General features: G+C 37.0%; 3 protein-coding genes across 3 annotated transcripts in view; 1 reads left to right on the forward strand and 2 right to left on the reverse strand.

The window, feature by feature from the left end:
- Positions 1-6,663, forward strand: part of PKNH_0829900 (SICAvar, type I) — a gene marked incomplete at both ends in the record, with an annotated part of 12,751 nt that extends 6,088 nt beyond the window's left edge. The window contains 5 exons of the mRNA XM_039114014.1: positions 1,125-1,829; positions 2,959-3,588; positions 4,288-5,004; positions 5,285-5,944; positions 6,250-6,663. Of these exons, the coding sequence (XP_038969647.1) occupies positions 1,125-1,829; positions 2,959-3,588; positions 4,288-5,004; positions 5,285-5,944; positions 6,250-6,663 (3,126 nt within the window). The remainder of the gene's footprint in view (positions 1-1,124; positions 1,830-2,958; positions 3,589-4,287; positions 5,005-5,284; positions 5,945-6,249) is intronic.
- A 1,115-nt stretch (positions 6,664-7,778) lies between these two features.
- Positions 7,779-11,298, reverse strand: PKNH_0830000 (SICAvar, type II; the record flags this gene model as incomplete). Its single annotated transcript, XM_039114015.1, has 3 exons — positions 7,779-8,189; positions 10,066-10,961; positions 11,151-11,298. The coding sequence occupies 3 exons, from the start codon at positions 11,296-11,298 to the stop codon at positions 7,779-7,781; spliced, it is 1,455 nt and encodes a 484-aa protein (XP_038969648.1).
- Positions 11,299-18,910: 7,612 nt separating this feature from the next.
- PKNH_0830100 (26S proteasome regulatory subunit RPN12, putative) lies at positions 18,911-19,822 on the reverse strand (the record flags this gene model as incomplete). The annotated part of the gene is made up of 1 exon (XM_002258886.1): positions 18,911-19,822. The coding sequence occupies one exon, from the start codon at positions 19,820-19,822 to the stop codon at positions 18,911-18,913; it is 912 nt and encodes a 303-aa protein (XP_002258922.1).
- Positions 19,823-19,991: the final 169 nt, after the last annotated feature.

The following is a 19,991-nucleotide window of genomic DNA, read 5'->3' on the forward strand; positions in this document are numbered from 1 at the left end:
GGTGTTGTAGTGGTGTTGTAGGGGTGTTGTAGGGGTGTTGTAGGGGTGTTGTAGGGGTGTTGTAGGGGTGTTGTAGGGGTGTTGTAGGGGTGTTGTAGGGGTGTTGTAGGGGTGTTGTAGGGGTGTTGTAGGGGGGTTGTAGGGGTGTTGTAGGGGTGTTGTAGGGGTGTTGTAGGGGTGTTGTAGGGGTGTTGTAGGGGTGTTGTAGGGGTGTTGTAGGGGTGTTGTAGGGGTGTTGTTGGGGTGTTAGAATAAGGTTCTGCGGGTGTTAGAATAAGGTGGTAAGGTTGTTAGAATAAGGTTGTAGGGGTATTAGAATAAGGTTGGGGGGGTGTCAGAATAAGGTGGTAAGGGTGTTAAAATAAGGTGGTAAGGGTGTTAGAATAAGGTTGTAGGGGTGTTAGAATAAGGTGGGAAGGGTATTAGAATAAGGTGGGAAGGGTGTTAGAATAAGGTTGTATGGGTGTTTGAATAAGGTTGTATGGGTATTAGAATAAGGTGGTAGGGGTACTAGAATAAATTTTAGGGGTGCCCGAATGCGGTTGTAGGGGTACTGGAATAAGGTTATGGGGGTATTAGAATAAGCTCTTAGGGGTATAGGAGTAAGGTTTTAAGGGTACTGGAATAAGGTTCCGGGGTTAGCTTTAGCTGCTTTAGGGGGGGAGAGGAAAAACTCCTCCCAGACAGGGACTGGATACTACACCAACCGGATGCAGACAGTGACCGGATACTACACCAACCTGATACTACACGAACCGGATACTACACGAACCGGATACTACACGAACCGGATACTACACGAACCGGATACTACACGAACCGGATACTACACGAACCGGATACTACACGAACCGGATACTACACGAACCGGATACTACACGAACCGGATACTGCACGAACCGGATACTACACTAACCGGATACTACACGAACCGGATACTACACGAACCGGATACTACACGAACCGGATACTACACGAACCGGATACTACACGAACCGGATACTGCACGAACCGGATACTACACTAACCGGATACTACACGAACCGGATACTGCACTAACCGGATACTACACAACCTATCACTTACATATATATGTAACCTTTTTTTTTTTTTTTTTTTTATAGTGTGACTTTTGGAAGGAGGGCGTCGGAGACGCACTCCAGAAGATGTTCAAGGAAATCGAATCCGAAGGACAGAAGAATTCAACCAACACTAATGATGTTGTATGTAAAGAATTTGGTGATGGTAATCCACTTAGTGTTGAACGAAAAGCTTGTAATCATATCACAGCAGGTTTAGACTACATTAAAAAGATTCCAAATGGTGCTACTGCCAACCCATCTAATGGTAAAGACAACCCACTGCTCGATAGAGCAGTCGGTTGTTTTGCTCTTAACATGTACGCTGATAAAATAATAGAAAAGTCGAAGGATACATGTCCCATTGATGATAAAAAAATAGAGGGCATGTTTAAAAAATGGAATGATGAAAAAAATAATAATTCGTGTAAAGGTAGTGGTAATAACAATGATTGTTTTGAATGTCAAAGACAACCAAAATTTAATGGTTGCCAACTAAGTGTTGACAGCTCTTTGGTTAATACATCAACATCACCACCAAATGAAAGTTGCACTGATCAAAAGGACAAAGACAAAGTCCAAAGTGAAATGAGCAAACTCCTCAACGACAATAGCACCATCCATATGGAAGAAAAAGTGTCCAAAATCACTAACATTACGACCTCTTCTTTGTGTACTCAACTCCAGTGCGCAGCAAAGAAATGGGGAAATCCTAATAGTAACATATCTTCAAATGGAGAAGTTAGTTGGGTAAGCATGGACAACTGCATATATACATGTATATAAATACATATATGTATATATATGTATATATATATATATGTAGATGTAGATGTATATATGTATATATATATATGTGTATAATGAAAATTTGATGAAAAGGAAGAAAGTGAAATAAAAAAAAAATAGAGTAAGGAAGTCCGATTTCGGGTTTAGGTGTAAAGGTTTTAAGAGTGTCAGTATAAGGTTGTAGAAATGTTGGAATAACGTTGTAGTGGTATTAGAATAAGGTTGTAGGGGTGTTAGAATAAGGTTGTAGGGGTGTTAAAAGTCAGATTCCGGGTTCAGGAATAAAGGTTGCAGGAGTATTAGAATAAAGGTTGTAGGGGTGTTGGAATAAAGGTTGTAGGGGTGTTGGAATAAAGGTTGTAGGGGTGTTGGAATAAGGTTTCAGGGGGTAGTTTTAGTTGAGGAAGGGGGGAGGGGAAAAGCTCCTCGCAGACATTGACCGGATACTACACAACAACCGGATACTATACCAACCGGATACTACACAACAACCGAATACTACACCAACCGGATACTACAACAACCGGATACTAGACCAACCGGATACTACATACTAACCGCATACTACAACAACCGCATACTACAACAACCGGATACTACACCAACCGGATACTACACCAACCGGATACTACACCAACCGGATGCTACACCAACCGGATACTACACCAACCGGATACTACACCAACCGGATACTACACCAACCGCATACTACAACAACCGCATACTACAACAACCGCATACTACAACAACCGCATACTACAACAACCGCATACTACAACAACCGCATACTACAACAACCGCATACTACAACAACCGCATACTACAGCAACCGCATACTACAACAACCGCATACTACACCAACCGTATGGCACACCAGGACCAAAGAGAAAAGAAAAAAAGAAAAAAAAAAAAAAAAAAAAAGAATGTATACTTATACAAATACGTATGTATATGTATGTATGTACATATACCTATATATGTATATACATATACATGTATACATACGTATGGATGTATATGTGTGCATATGCATTTATGCATATGCATATATATTTGTATATATATATATATATACTTTTTCCACTCATAGAACCAATTCTGGACAAAGACTGGTGAAGTCGCCAACTTATGGAAAGATTTGTCGAGCGCCATGACGATTAATGAAAACGACGCAGGTGATTGTAGGACCGTGGACAGTGGCAGATCTGCCACCAACCCTGAAAGGAAAGCATGCCAGCATCTTACAACAGGTTTCAACAAACTGAAAGAAAATCTAACGAATGGAACTTCAACTTACCCCATCCTGAGTAAAGACCCATCGTTGAGACAAACAGTGGGTTGTTTTCTTCTTAAAGAATATGCCAAAGAAATGAAAGACACATCAACTTGTGTTATCGATTCCGGTTTAAAAAAGGCTTTCAATTCATGGAATAAAAATATTAATGATAAATGCACGGGCGGTAGCCCGTGCATTCAGTGCAACTGGGACGATAACACCTTTCAGAGTTGTGAAATTAACACAACTGATGCCAGTGGCATCACCACCAAAGAGACTGCAGATAAGAAGTTAGACAAAGTAAAACCCCAAATTACTGACACCGCAACTAACACCCTACCGAAAATAAATGAAATGAAGAACTTATGCGAATACATTAGATGTGCCGGACCCAAATGGTTCAAGAACAAAAACGGGACTAGCGGTAACTCTAAGCAGACTTGGGTAAGTACTACTACAACCAACACAACCAACCTACCACAACATTGGGGGGGTAGAATGAATAATTAAAAAAAAAAAAAAAAAAAAAAAAACTTCAAATTACGGTTTTAGAATGAGGTGGTAAGGGTGCTAGAATAAGGTTGTTGGGTTGTTAGAATAAGGTTGTTGGGTTGTTAGAATAAGGTTGTATGGGTGTTTGAATAAGGTTGTCAAGGTGTTGGAATGAAGGTTGTAGGGGTGTCAGAATAAGGTTGTAGGTGCGTCAGAGTAAGGTTGTAGGGGTATAAGATGAAGGTTGTTGGGGTGTTAGAATAAGGTTGTAAGGGTGTTAGAATAAGGTGGTAAGGTTGTAAGAATAAGGTGGTAAGGGTGTTAGAATAAGGTGGTAAGGTTGTTAGAATAAGGTGGTAAGGTTGTAAGAATAAGGTGGTAAGGGTGTTAGAATAAGGTGGTAAGGTTGTTAGAATAAGGTGGTAAGGGTGTTAGAATAAAGTTTCAGGGTATAGGAATAAGGTTACAGGGTTTATGAGTAAGGTTCCGGGGTTAGCTTTAGCTACTTCAGGGGGGGAGAGGAAAAACTCCTCCCAGACAGGGACTGGATACTACACACTAACCGGATACTACACTAACCGGATACTACACTAACCAGATACTACATAACCTACTAACTACATATATATAACCTTTTCTTTTTTTTTACAGTGTGATTTTTGGGATAAAGACGGCGTCAAACCCGAACTGGAGAGGATGTTCAAACAGATCGAGTCCGACGGGAAGACCAAGAAGAATGTTGTATGCCAAAATTTTGGTGATGGTAACACTGATAGTGTAGAAAGAAAAGCTTGTAATCATATCACGGCAGGTTTAGACTACATTAAACTGATTCCAAATGGTGCTACTTCCACTCAGACCGTTCATCAGGATGATGATAACTTTTTTAAACAATCTATGATGTGCGCAGCACTTAATCTTTACGCCACTAAAATAAGAGATGATTTGGCTGATAAATGTCCCATTGATGAAACAAGAATAGAACAAATGTTTAATAATTGGTATGCTAAAAATAAAAAATCTTCTTGTCCGACCTCTGGTGTTAGTGTTAGTGGTGGTAATAGTAATAATTGCTTTAAGTGTGAAAGGTATGAAGACTTTAAGAATTGCAACCTCCTCGTTGATGAAGACCTCATTGGAACATCAACACCATCACAACCAAATGCAAATTGCAATGATAACGAAGAAAATAAAAAAGTCCAAACTCAAATGAACAATCTCCTCCAAGCTGACCCCAAAATGGAACCAACATTAAACGAAATAAATGAAATGAAATCTTCTTTCTGTACTCAAGTCCAATGCGCAATAAAAAAAAAACTAAAGATCAAAAGTGGAAAACCACTTTCAAATGGGAAACCACCATCTTGGGTAAGGGGCGATAGAAAACTACATATACATGTATACATATACATACACATATATGTATATATGTATATACGTATAAGTATAAGTATATGTATGTATATATGTATGTATATATGTATATATATGTATATGTATATATGTATATATATGTATATGTATATATGTATATGTATGTATATATATATGTATATATATATGTATACACATATGTGTATACATATGTGTATACATATACATATATATTTCTTTTAATCTCTCTTTTCTTCTTTTGTTCTATGTTTAGAATGCCTTGAGCGATGATATCGAGAACGAATTGAAGGCACTTCTAAAAAATATGACGGAAGGACAGAGTCAATCTGATCTCCTAACATACTGCGACAAGGACGCTGAATGGAATCAAATTGGCCATAAACAAAGCAGAACAAATAAAGCAGCCTGTTTGCTTTTTGCTGCTGGGTTAAAGCACATTTATGGCCGTCCCAACGGCCAAAAGAATGGCCAGTTTAAGGGCCCATCGTTTGGACAAACGATGGGTTGTTTATTTCTTAAAGAATATGCAAAACAATTAAAAAAAATGGCAGAAGATAAGAAAAAAGGACATAGTTGGGTACATCCCCATTGCAGCATAGAGGATGGTATAACATATGCTTTTGGTAAAAGTGAAGACATTATGAGGAGTGTATTAGATGAATGTAGCAATGGTCCTAATGGTACTTCTTGTTTTGTGTGCACACAAAACGAAAACGATTATAAAGATTGCTCCATTGGCAATGACGAAGTAAAGACCAAAGTGGAACCACTGCTCAAAGAGAAGAGCGACTCAATGCAAGAAACATTAGAGAATACAGTCTGTCCCATCCTTCTTACGGATCTCCTTACCCCTTTTCTTCCTTTGGCTCCTGTCTCTATTGGTCTTTCTGCTATGGCTTATTACCTTTGGAAGGTAAGATTAAAAAAAAAAAAATAAAAAAATAAAAAATAAAATATTTTTTAATAGTTAAAAGAAAGAAAAAAAATTTTTTAATGGTTAAAAGGAAAAAAAAAAATTTTAATGGACAAAATTAATGGTTAAAAGGAAAAAAAAATTTTTTAATGGTTAAAAGGAAAAAAAAATTTTTTTAATGGTTAAAGGAAAAAAAAAAATTTTTTAATGGTTAAAAAAAATAAAATTAAATGTGTAAAAAGAACATTTCACAATCTTCTTAACAAAAATATCCTCCCTTTTTTTTTTTTTTTTATTCTTTGCAGTATTTTGGTCCTCTTGGTAAAGGAGGATCACGTTTCAGAAGAGCTCCTTTAAGAATTCCCGGTCCATCAGTACAGGAACAAGTCCTCGATCATGTGGAAGAAGCCGGTTCACATGAATATCGATTAGTAAAGGAACGAAAACCTCGTTCTGCTCCAACGAGAACGAAACGTTCTGGTCCCGTGAATCGCCGCACGATTATTGAAATTCATTTTGAAGTGTTGGACGAATGTCAAAAAGGGGACACTCAATTGAACCAAAAGGATTTTATGGAACTTTTGGTTCAAGAGTTTATGGGATCCGAATTAATGGAAGAAGAACAGGTTCCTAAGGAAGAAGTTCTTATAGAAGAGGTTCCTATGGAAAATGTTCCAATGGAACGTGTTCCAAGTTTATGTTCCGGATTTATGATTTGAAGTTCAGTGTTTACGGTTCAGGGTTTAGTGTTTAGGTTCAGTGTTTTAGGGTTTAGGTTTTAGGGTTTAGGGTTCAGGGTTTACGGTTCAGGGTTTGGGATTCACGGTTCAGGCTTTACGGTTCAGGGTTTAGGATTCACGGTTCAGGCTTTACGGTTCAGGGTTTAGGATTCACGGTTCAGGCTTTACGGTTCAGGGTTTAGGATTCACGGTTCAGGCTTTACGGTTCAGGGTTTAGGATTCACGGTTCAGGCTTTAGGACTGGAGTAAATATGTGATAAGAAGAATATTGGTTTCATACCCTTTTTTGTCTTTTTTTATTATGTGATAAACAGACATAATAAGGCGTTTGAATATTCATGTTATTTCTTATCCTTTTTAAACTTCTTTTATTTTTTTTTTTTTTCCTTTTTTTTTTTCTTCTTTTTTTTTTTTTTTGGTGAAAGAACACCCTTTTGTTTATAGAAAAAAAAAAAAAAAAAAACATTCTTCTTTTTTTTTAAGAACACACATTCTTTCTTTTCTCCCTTTTTTTTTTTTAATTTTTTTTCCTTTATTTATTTCTTTTTTTCCTTAAATTATGTTTCCATCTTTGCGAAAAGTTGCCCCTAATAGGTGTTATATCTTGTTCTCGTAAAAAAAATGTATGGGACATCCGCGCGCGAGCGCCCGCGCCCTGCAGCGCGGACACTATATTACGGTTTCCGTGGCAAAAAAGTGTGGAAAAACGATAAAAATTTTCATATAATTAGAACTTTATAAAAAAAAAAAAAAAAAAAAGCAAATAATGGGGAAAAAAAAAAAAATGTACATTGTATTCATAATATTTTTCGTGTAAAAAAAAAAAAATATAATGGTTCCATATAATCATATAAACCATGTCTATACAATAATCATTATAAGATGTTACTAAAACAATTACACAAATGTGATGATATTCATGCTAAAAAATTACACACACAAAAAAAAAAAAAAAAGAAGAATTCATGATTTAATTTTTTGCAATGGGAGATTTTTTTTATTTCGCATAACATAAGGGTTGAATTTTTTCCTTCCCGACCTTCTTAACGTTACACATATGGGATGAATAAATTTATTTTGGTACACCCTAAACCTTAAACCATAAACACGGAACCTAAACTTGGAACCTCTTCAATAGGAACCCGTTCCAAAGGAACACATTCCATAAGAACCTCATCCTTAGGAACCTGTTTTTCTTCCATTAATTCGGATCCCATGAATTCTTGAACCAAAAGTTCCAGAAAATCCTTCTGGTTCAATTGTGTGTCTCCTTTCTGACATTCGTCCAACACTTCAAAATGAATTTCAATAATCGTGCGGCGATTCACGGGACCAGAACGTTTCGTTCTCGTTGGAGCAGAACGAGGTTTTCGTTCTTTCACTAATCGATATTCATGTGAACTATCTTGTTGCACATGATCAAGGACTTGTTCCTGTACTGATGGACCGGGAATTCTTAAAGGAGCTCTTCTGAAACGTTTTATTTTACCCAGTTGGCCAAAATACTACAAAAAGAGAAAAAAAAAAAGGGGATAATATTTTTGCTAAGAAAATTATGGAGTGCTATATTTTTCAATCTTTCTTTTTTTTTTTTTTTTTTTCTCTCTTTTATTTTTTTATTTTTTTTTTTTTGCGTTAAAAAAAAAAAGAATCTTCCCCCCAAAACATCTAAATAACAGGCCATAATTGTTATTCTTATAACCTGGAACCTTACACCCCTAAAAAAATACGAAATCCTACACATATACACCGTAAAATATTATAAATCCCACAACCTAAATACGAAATCTTACACATGTACACCGCAAAATATTATAAATCCCGCAACCTAAAAATACGAAATCTTACACATATACACCGAAAAATATTACATCCCGCAAAAATAAATGCGAAATCTTACACATATACACCGTAAAAATATTAAATCCCGCAACCTAAATGCGAAATCTTACACATGTACACCGTAAAATATTATAAATCCCACAACCTAAATACGAAATCCTACACATGTACACCGTAAAAATATTATAAATCCCGCAACCTACAAATGCGAAATCCTACACATGTACACCGTAAAATATTAAATCGCACAATCTAAATGCGAAATCTTACACATACACAGTAAAATATTAAATCCCGCAAAACTAAATGCGAAATCCTGCACATATACACCGTAGAATATTATATCCCGCAACCTGAATACAAAATCCTACACATGTACACCGTAAAATATTATAAATCCCACAACCTAAATACGAAATCTTACACATGTACACCGCAAAATATTATAAATCCCGCAACCTAAATACGAAATCTTACACATATACACCGTAAAAATATTATAAATCCCGCAACCTAAATACGAAATCTTACACATATACACCGTAAAAATATTATAAATCCCGCAACCTACAAATGCGAAATCCTACACATGTACACCGTAAAAATATTATAAATCCCGCAACCTAAATACGAAATATTACACATATACACCGTAAAATATTATAAATCCCGCAACCTAAAAATACGAAATCTTACACATATACACCGAAAAATATTACATCCCGCAAAAATAAATGCGAAATCTTACACATATACACCGTAAAAATATTAAATCCCGCAACCTAAATGCGAAATCTTACACATATACACCCGTAAAATATTATAAATCCCGCAACCTAAATACGAAATCTTACACATGGACACCGTAAAATATTAAATCCCGCAACCTGAAAATGCGAAATCTTACACATATACACCGTAAAATATTATATCCCGTGTACACCCAAAAATATTAAATCCCGCAACCTACATACGAAATCCTAAACATATACACCCGTAAAATATTATAAATCCCGCAACCTAAATACGAAATCTTACACATGGACACCGTAAAATATTAAATCCCGCAACCTGAAAATGCGAAATCTTACACATATACACCGTAAAATATTATATCCCGTGTACACCCAAAAATATTAAATCCCGCAACCTACATACGAAATCCTAAACATATACAACCGTAAAATATTATAAATCCCGCAACCTAAATACGAAATCTTACACATGGACACCGTAAAATATTAAATCCCGCAACCTGAAAATGCGAAATCTTACACATATACACCGTAAAACATTATATCCTCCAACCTAAATGCGAAATCTTACACACACACCCCTGACACATTCATTCAATCTTTTTTTTTTCTTTTTTTTTCTTCTTTTCTTCCTTCTATTTTTATTCCTTTTCTTTTATTCCTTTTCTTTTATTCCTTCTCTTTTATTTCTTTTCCTTTTCATTCTTTCTCTTTTATTACTTTCCTTTTCTTTCCCCTTTTATTGCCTTTCTTCTCCTTTTCTTTTCGTTTTCTTTTTTCTTACCTTCCAAAGGAAATAAGTTATGGTGATAATTCCAAGGATAGAAGGAACTAGAGGAAGATAAGGATGAATCGAGTCAAAAGGAAAGGAAGAAAGGGAAGGGAAGGGAACCTTCCCTTTTTTCCCATTCCCATTCCCTGGAGGAAGGGATGGGGAAAAACTCCCTATTCCATGTCCTGATGAATGTGATGTTGATTGTGTTGGTGTTGTTGTTGTAGCAGCAGTAACAGCACCATCATTATCGTCCTCATCGTCATCATCATCCTCGCTTTCTTCGCTGTCGACGTCACTGTCGTCGTCGTCGACGACGACGCTGCCGGCGGTGCCGTTAATACAACCGTGGTCATAATTCATAGGGCAAGTTCCACTTCCTCCACCAGATAGTGTTCTCAATGGGTCCAATTTTGACGAACTACCTCTATCACTTGCCTTAATTACCTCAATCACTCTACACTTTAAATTCTTTTCTGCTCCTTTTTCCTCACCCCATGACTTCTTTATGCATTTATCAAAATACTCTTTATTCTTCTTGTTACCTCCAACTGCCCATGACCTAACTTTCGATTCCATTGCATTTAAAATGGTTGTAATATCATTCTCCTGTAGACAATAATTTTTTATTAAATATTTCATACATATTCGTAAAATATAACAACGTTCAGTACGCCCTAAACCACTAAAAACCTGGACACCAGAACCTGGATCAGATTGTCTATTCCCGTAAGTACCTCTAACAGCAGAAGTTATATATTCACATAAAATATTCTGATGTGTTTGATAGGCGGGATTGGGAGTTATTCCATTAACTGCCCCTTCACACTTTAAACGAAGATCCTTAAAACTCGATAGATCGCTAGTGAATGCAGTGGAAAGTTTAGTTAATCCTCTTGTTAATCTATCTAAAAAAAAGAAAGTGAAAATAACATGAAAGAATGTGAAAAAAACAAATGAAAAAAAAGAAGGAAAAAAGAAGTGAAAAAAAAAAGAAGTGAAAAAAAAAGAAGTGAAAATAAAAATACTAAAACAAAAATATATTTTTTCCTTTTTCTCCTTTCAAATATGTTAACATTATATATAGCATGTCCTACTTGTCTCATCGATGGGATCCTTAGCCTTCGCCTTCGACGGCGTCGTCTGCGTCGTTGGCGCCATTTTGAGCATGGATTGACTAGACAACTGAAATAGGATTTCGTTACTTTTTATAAAAAAATATATATTAGGAAAGTAGGTTGTCATATATTAAATTTCCTTCCATTCGTTCGCTCTATCACCCATCCCCACCCCCCACGTCCTTTTACCTATTCCTCTATGTTTATGTAAAAGGAGAACGTTAATACGGAAGAAAGGGGAAAGTGGGACAGAGCGTCTAAAAGAAGGAGGGGATATATTCTTTCACAGAATACTATCCTTCCTTGAAACAAAAATATCCCCATCCGAAATGTAGAATTAGATCATCTGTAATTTTTTTTTGTTTTTTCATTCATTCTTCTCTTCATTTTTCCTTCCTTCAAAGCTCTTCTTTATTTTTCTTTCTTTCCTTCTCTTTCCTTGTCTTTATTTTTTTTTTTCCTTCACTTCCTTAGAAAGAAGAGTAATAAACTTTCATCTTCTTTTTTTCTCTCTTTAAACCTTATTCTTTTTTCTCTCCCATTAAAAATCTTTTTTTTTTTTTCCCCTTCAATTTTTTTTCTATATTTCCCTTAAAGATTTTTCTTTCTTTCCTTTATACCTTCCATATATATATATTTTTTTTCCCCTTTTCCTTCTATTATACTCTCTCCTTCTCCTTTAAATCCTCTTTTTTTTTTTTTTTCCTCCTTCTAACCTACCTCCTTTACTCTTTAGAAACATCCTTCTTTTTCTCCCTTTAAACCTTTTTATTCATATTTCCCCCCTTTTTTCTTTTTCCTTCTCTTCTTCATATACATATATTTTTTTAAAAAAATAAAAAATTTACTTCTTTAAACTTTTTATTTGAATTTATTTTAAAAAAAATATGTAAATGAAGAATGGAAGGAAAAACAAAGAGCTTACGACATCCTTGAAACTCCCTTCCTTCCCTTCTTTCGCCTTCCTTACCTTTCATTCCCTTTCGTTCGCTTTCATTCGCTTTCATTCCTTTTCTTTCCTTTCTTTTCTTTCCTTTCTTTTCTTTCCTTTCTTTTCTTTCCTTTCTTTTCTTTCCTTTCTTTTCTTTCCTTCCCTTCCCCCCTTTCATTTTATTCCTTTTCTTCTATTCCTTCACTTCACCTTTATTTTTATTCCTTTTTTTCCTTCGCCTTTTCTTCTTTCCTTCCTCTCCCTTACTTTCCATTTATTTTCTTATCTTCCTTTTATTCATTTTTTTCCTTTTCTTTCTTCTTCTTCCTTTTTCTCTTCTATCCTTTTCTTCCTTCATATAATATTTTTTTTTGTTTTTTCTTTTAAATAACATAGATATACATTTTCGGGTTCAGGGTTTAGGCGTTCTATGGTTAAGGGTTTAGGCGTTCTATGGTTAAGGGTTTAGGCGTTCTATGGTTAAGGGTTTAGGCGTTCTATGGTTAAGGGTTTAGGCGTTCTATGGTTAAGGGTTTAGGCGTTCTATGGTTAAGGGTTTAGGCGTTCTATGGTTAAGGGTTTAGGGATTTCATGGTTCAGAGGGTTAGGGATTTCATGGTTCAGAGGGTTAGGGTTTAGGGTTTAGGGTTCAGGGTTCAGGGTTTAGGGTTTAGGGTTTAGGGTTTAGGGTTTAGGGTTCAGGGTTCAGGATTTAGGGTTCATGGTTTAGGTTTTAGGGGTTCAGGGTTTAGGTTTTAGGGTTTAGGATTTAGGGTTTAGGGTTTAGGGTTTAGGTTTTAGGGGTTCAGGGTTTAGGTTTTAGTGGTTCAGGGTTTAGGTTTTAGTGGTTCAGGGTTTAGGGTTTTCAGGGTTTAGGGTTTTCAGGGTTTAGGGTTTTCAGGGTTTAGGGTTTAGGGTTTAGGGTTTAGGGTTTAGGGTTTAGGGTTCAGGGTTCAGGGTTTAGGGTTCAGGGTTTAGGGTTTAGGGTTTGGGTTTAGGGTTCAGGGTTTAGGTTTAGGGTTCCGGATTTAGGGTTCAGGGTTCAGGGTTCAGGGTGTAGTATTCACGGTTTAGGATTTAGGGTTTAGGCTTCAGCGTTTAGGGATTAGGGTTTAGGGGAAAGGGTGAGAATTTCAGGATTTAGGGTTTAGGGTTTCAGGGTTTAGGATTTAGGGTTTAGGGTTTAGGATTTAGGGTTTTTAAGGTTTAGGGTTTAGGGTTTAAGGTTTAGGGTTCAGGGTTTAGGCGTTTTGTGGTTAAGGGGTTAGGTTTTAGGGTTCAGGGTTTAGGGTTTCAGGGTTTAGGATTTAGGGTTCAGGGTTTAGGGTTTCAGCGATTTAGGGTTTAGTGTTTAGGTTTTAGGGGGGTTAAAGGTGGTTGACGGACAATCGGTAAGGTGGGTTCCGGGTTAAGGATATAGAAGTTGGTTCCTGGTTAAGGATATAGAAGTGGGTTCCGGGTTAAGGATATGGAAGTGGGTTCCGGTTAAGGTGGGTTCCGGGTTAAGGATAAAAGTGGGTTCCGGGTTGACGGTAGAGTGGGTTCCGTGTTAAGGATTAAATTAGATTCCGGGTTAAGGTAAAGTAGGTTCCGGGTTAAGGATAAAAGTGGGTTCCGGGTTAAGGATTAAAGTGGGTTCCGGGTTAAGGGTAAAGTAGGTTCCGGGTTAAAGAAATGTTAGGTCCCCGGTTGAGAGTAAAATGGGTTCCGGGTTAAGGGTAAAAGTGGGTTCCGGGTTAAGGGTAGAGGTGGGTTCCGGGTTAAAAGTAAAGTTAGTTCCGTGTTAAGCATAAGATAGGTTCCGGGTTATGGGTAAAAGTGGGTTCCGGGTTAAGGGTAAAAGTAGGTTACGGGTTAAGGATAAATATGGGTTCCGGGTTAAGGGTAAATGTTGGTTACGGGTTAAGGGTAAAAGTTGGTTACGGGTCAAAGGTAAAGTTGGTTCCGGGTTAAGCATAAGGTAGATTCCGGGTTAAGCATAAGGTAGGTTCCGGGTTAAAAATAAGGTAGGGTCCGGGTTAAGGAAAAGGTAGGGTCTGGGTTAAGGGTAAAAGTTGATTCCGGGTTAAAAGTAATGTTGGTTCCAGGTTAAGGGGTAAAATGGGTTCCGGGTTAAGGGTAAATGTTGTTTACGGGTTAAGGGTAAAAGTTGGTTCCGGCTTAAGGATAAGGTAGGTTCCGGGTTAAGGGTAAAAGTGGGTTCCGGGTTAAGGATAAAAGTGGGTTCCGGGTTAAGGGTAGAAGTGGGTTTCGGGTTAAGAATAATGTAGGTTCCCGGTTAAAAGTAAAGTTGGTTCCGGGTTAAGGGTAAAAGTTGGTTCCGGGTTAAGGGTAAAAGTAGGTTACGGCTTAAGGATAAGGTAGGTTCCGGGTTAAGGGTAAAAGTGGGTTCCGGGTTAAGGATCAAAGTGGGTTCCGGGTTAAGGGTAAAGTAGGTTCCGGGTTAAGGATAAAAGTGGGTTCCGGGTTAAGGGTAAAGGTGGGTTCCGGGTTAAGGGTAAAGGGTTAAGGGTTAAGGGTTAAGGTGGTTTCCGGTTTAAGGATAAAAGTGGGTTCCGGGTTAAGGATAAAAGTGGGTTCCGGGTTAAGGATAAAAGTGGGTTCCGGGTTAAGGATAAAAGTGGGTTCCGGGTTAAGGATAAAAGTGGGTTCCGGGTTAAGGATAAAAGTGGGTTCCGGGTTAAGGATAAAAGTGGGTTCCGGGTTAAGGATAAAAGTGGGTTCCGGGTTAAAAGTATGGTTGCTTCCGGGTTAAAAGTATGGTTGCTTCCGGGTTAAAAGTATGGTTGCTTCCGGGTTAAAAGTATGGTTGCTTCCGGGTTAAGGGTAAGGTGGGTTCCGGGTTAAAATTGTGGTTAATTCCGGGTTAAAATTATGGTTGGTCCCGGGTTAAAAGTATGGTTGGTTCTGGGTTAAGGGTAAGGTGGGTTCCGGGTTAAGCATAAGGTAGGTTCTGGGTTAAGGGTAAGGTGGGTCGGGCGTCATGGAACAAGTGAGTTCCGGGTTAAGAATAATGTAGGTTCCGGGTTAAGGATCAAAGTGGGTTCCGGGTTAAGGATCAAAGTGGGTTCTGGGTTAAGGTTTAAAGTGGGTTCTGGCTTAAGGTGAATGTAAGATCAGGGTTTAAGGTTATGGTGATAGTAGGATCAAGGTTTAGGTTTTGGTGAAAGTACGATCAGGGTTCAGGTTTAATGTTTGTAGCGTATAGGTTTAGGGTTTAGGTGTAATGTTTGTAGCGTATAAGTTTAGGGTTTCGGTTTAATTTGTGTAGAGTATAGTTTTAGGGTTTAGGTTTAATGTTTTTAGAGTATAGGTTTAGGGTTTAGTATTTACGTTTTAGGGTTCAAAGTTTAGGATTTATTGTTTAAGGTTAAAGATATAAATTAAAAGTTTCACTCTGTGAGAATTAAGACATTCTTTTGAGGAATGTGAAATGGATGAAAGCTTTCATTGATAATGTGTTATATTTATATCATTTTATTAAAAAGAACAGGCAGACACATACAAATAATTTTGACTGAGTGTCGTGATAAGGGAAAAATATATATGTTTGGAATGTAAATTATTTTGGGAAGAAGAAATATTGGTTTCATACCCCTTTTTGTCCTTTTTTAATTATGTGATAAACAGGCATAATAAGAACTTTGAATATTCATGTTATTTCTTATTCTTTTTAAACTTCTTTTATTATTTTTTTTTTTGTCCTCTTTATTTTTTCTTAAAAAAAAAAAAAGAAAAAAAGAAAAAAAAAGATTCTTTCTTTCATCTTTATTTCTTATTTTGTTTGTAACATTCCTTTTTTTTTTTTTTTTTTTTTTTTTTTTGGTGAAAGGACACCCTTTTGTTGAAAGAAAGAAAAAAAAAAAAAACATTCTTTTTTTTTAAGAACACTTTTTTTTTTTTTTTTTTTCCTCTTGCGAAAAATATATTTTTTCTTCCTCTTTTTTTTTTTTTTTTTTTTTTTTTGCGGAAAGCAGGAAGATAAGCGCGCGCTCATATTGTGATGTGTCCGGTCCGCGAACACACAAAAAAAAAAAAAAAGAAAAAAAAAAAGGACGGTGGATGATGAAATATATTACAGTTGCAAAAGGTCGCAAAATATAAAGGAAAAACACACACTTATATGACAAAAGGAAAAATTGTGTGTACATACGTGTTGGCACAAACAACTTTATCCAAGTACACATACACTTTACACCAAAAATGTATACAGAATAACGGTGATATGCGGAAATGGTAGGGTTCAACGTCCCGGGTTAAAAACAAATTTGGTTCCGGGTTAAGCATAAGGTCGGTTGCCGGTTGAAAATAGCGTAGGTTCCTGGTTAAAATTAAGGTGGGTTCCGGGTTAAGGGTAAAAGTTGGTTCCGCGTTAAGGATAAGGTGAATTCCGGATTAAAGATAAGGTAGGTTACGAGTCAAGGATGACGTAGGTTCCGGATTAAGGATAAGGTAGGTTCCGGGTTAAAAATAAGGTAAGTTCCGGGTTAAAGGTAAAGGTGGGTTCCGGGTTAAAGGTAAAGTTGGTTCCGGGTTAAGGATAATAGTGGGTTCCGGGTTAAGGATAAAAGTTGTTTCCGGGTTAAGGATAAAAGTGGGTTCTGGGTTAAGGATAAAAGTGGGTTCTGGGTTAAAGATAAAAGTGGGTTCCGGGTTATAGGTAATGTTGGTTCTGGGTTAAGGATAAAAGTGGGTTCCGGGTTAAGGGTAAAAGTAGGTTCCGGATTAAGCATAAGGTAGGTTCCGGGTTAAGGATAAAAGTGGGTTCTGGGTTAAGGGTAAAGCTTGGTTCCGGGTTAAGGGTAAAAGTTGGTTACGGGTTAAAAGTAAAGTGGGTTCCGGGTTAAGGATAAAAGTGGGTTCCGGGTTAAGGATAAAAGTGGGTTCCGGGTTAAGGATAAAAGTGGGTTCCGGGTTAAGGATAAAAGTGGGTTCCGGGTTAAAGATAAAAATTGGTTCCGGGTTAAGGATAAAAGTGGGTTCAGGGTTAAGGATAAAAGTGGGTTCCGGTTTAAGGGTAGAAGTGGGTTCCGGGTTAAAAGTGAAGTGTGTTCCGGGTTAAAAGTGAAGTGTGTTCCGGGTTAAGGATAGGATGGGTTCCGGTTTAAGGATAAAAGTGAGTTTCGGGTTAAGGGTAAAAGTTGGTTGCGAGTTAAAAATAAGGTAGTTCCCGGGTATCGGGAAACGTTTTTCATGGTTATGTATTCCCCGCATTAAGGATAAGGTAGATTCAGGTTAAGAATAAAAGTGGGTTCCACGTTAAGGATAATGTAGGTTCCGGGTCAAGGAGGACGTAGGATCGGGATTAATGATAAAAGTTGGTTCCGGGTTAAGGATACGGTAGTTCCCGGGTATGGGAAAGGGTTTGCACGATTATGTGTTCCCGAGGTTACGGATGACCTAGGTTTCGGTTTAAAGGTAAAGTTGGTTCCGGGTTAAGGAAGAAGACATTGTTCCTAAGGAAAATGTTCCAATGGAACGTGTTCCAAGTTTAGGTTCCGGGTTACTGGTTTCAGGTTCATGGTCTCAGGTTCACGGTTTAGGGTTTAGGTTTTAGGGTTGACGGTTTAGTTTTTATGGTTTTAGCGTTTAGGGTTCAGGGTTCACAGTTTAGGGGATATTGTTTAGGATGAAGGATATTGGTTTCACACCTTTTTTCCTTTTTTTCCTTTTTATATTTTCTTGAAAAGAAAAAAAAAGAAAAAGAAGAAGATTTTTTCTTTCACATTTATTCCTTATTTTGTTTGTAACTTTATTTATTTTTTTTTTTTTTTTGGTGAAAGGACAACTTTCCTTTATAGAAAAAAAAAAAAAAAAACATTTTTCTTTTTTTTTTAAGAACACACATTCTTTTTTTTTTTCCGTTTGCGAAAAATATATTTTCTTCTTTTTTCTTTTTTCATTTGCGAAGAATATATTTTCTTCTTTTTTCTTTTTTTTTTTTTTTTTTGTTTTTTTCCTGCCGAATCATCCGTAAATGGTGGTGCTTTGTGATGTATTTTTGGAACAGTTGAGTAGTGAACAGTTGTGCAGTAATTTTCACCTGCAAAAGGAGGGTGCCATTCTAGACGGAGAAATAAACAAGACATAATTTATGTATGCACACAGGAAGTATATCCCCCCCTTGCGTGCTTCGAATATTACTCCTGCAATATGTATACACGAAGTTAAAGCATATTTCCAGGTTTCGCCTATACAGTGCTCCAAGTGAAAACAGAACTTATATCCTATTGTTTACAGCAGAACGCAAGAGCTGACGCACATTATAGTAGTATAATCTAGAAAAAAGGAGGAGGGGAAAGAAAAAAATAAATGGGAAATGAAGAATACTCCACGTTATTTATCTTAATATTATTGTATTCACTAATTAATACTTTACATGTAAATAATACATCCCTTTCATATGAGTAAGATTAATGATGAGTTATGTTTTGTACGAAAGGGAAAACCAAATATTTAAATAGAACAATAGGAATTCTCTATATATCATTGCTGTGAAGTTATGGTGGAGATGATTGTAGTCAGAGGGAGACCCGCCTGCTACTGTTCCCAGCTTACCACTACTCCATACATGTCGGAAAAAGGGAAAGACTTACAAAAGTTGCTTCAATAGGGAGGGGGAGGAGACCCCGTCTGTCTGTAGGCACGCCAGCTCGGCGAGTGCCCAAGTGAGTTGTACACGTTAAGGGGAAAAAAAAAAATAAAAATAAATAAAATAATAATAAAAAAAAAAAAAAAAAAAAAAAAGGGGGGAAAAGAAAAGTGCAACAAGGTTGATGGTCCGCATTGCCACTCTGCTGTATGGCCGTTACACGATACGCTCCAACTCCGTGGCGTAGCCGATGGTGTTGTTGAGTACTTCAAGAGCGGGAAGGTCCTGCACGTGGACAGTCTGGTTATTAAAATATATCTTGTTGTCCCGAACTTCCCACAAGAGGTTGCATTCCCCCTGACTTGTCTTGGTCTCATTATATTCTCCAATAAATTGGTACAGGTCTTCTTCACTTACGAACTTTAACAACTCACAAGCATACCCCGACGAGATACAGTTGGATGAAGCGAAGATGCATTCAGCCAACTTATACCTAATGGTATTATATAGCCTTTCAATGAAGAGACCATATAAATGGAGAGGTATGTCATCCTTCTTCGTAAGAACTTGATAGAAGTAGCCATCCATTATGTGTTGCTCAAGTTCAAGGACATACTTTATGTATTCATCATTCTGATCCTCTATAGAAATAATCTCTAATGTCATGTGAAAATCTCCTATTAAATTAGAGGAAAGTAAATAGAGCAAATACATACCTATTATTCCATTTTGCCTTTGACTTTTCGGAAGGAAGTTCTGATAGTCAGTGTAGTATAACAATAACTGAGCCATGTAAATGGAAAAGGATTTAATATCCCTGTCCATAATAGAAATAATTACTCCTTTTTCTAAAATGTGTCTTGCGAGAAGTAATTCATTTGTGTTTTTTTTTCCGATGGGTACTAGAGGATCAAGTGAGGGTAGGTGGATCAACACAAGCTTGAGTTTTCTTAATATTTCCTTGCACTTATGAATGTCACAATTTATCGGTTGACTTAGATCTTCCTTTATTTGGAAAAGTGTTTCCATGTCTCCGCTTCCCATGTCCAGTTCACTCTCCTTCACGTTGTGATACACACACAAAAGCTCTTTATAGAGCGCCACGCCCTGCATCAATTCGTTCGACATTGTTCCAGCTGGTACAAGTTTATAAAGAGCGACGCGCAAATTGTCGGAATTCTCCGCTGAGTCAATATTCCTCTGGAATACCACGTGTACCCACTTCTGTACGATCGTTACGCTTGTCCCTCCTAAAATCAGGTTTATATATACCCCCCCTTGCGGATTCTTCAGGTGG

This window comes from Plasmodium knowlesi (assembly GCF_000006355.2).
Source record: "Plasmodium knowlesi strain H genome assembly, chromosome: 8".
NCBI lineage: Eukaryota > Apicomplexa > Aconoidasida > Haemosporida > Plasmodiidae > Plasmodium > Plasmodium knowlesi.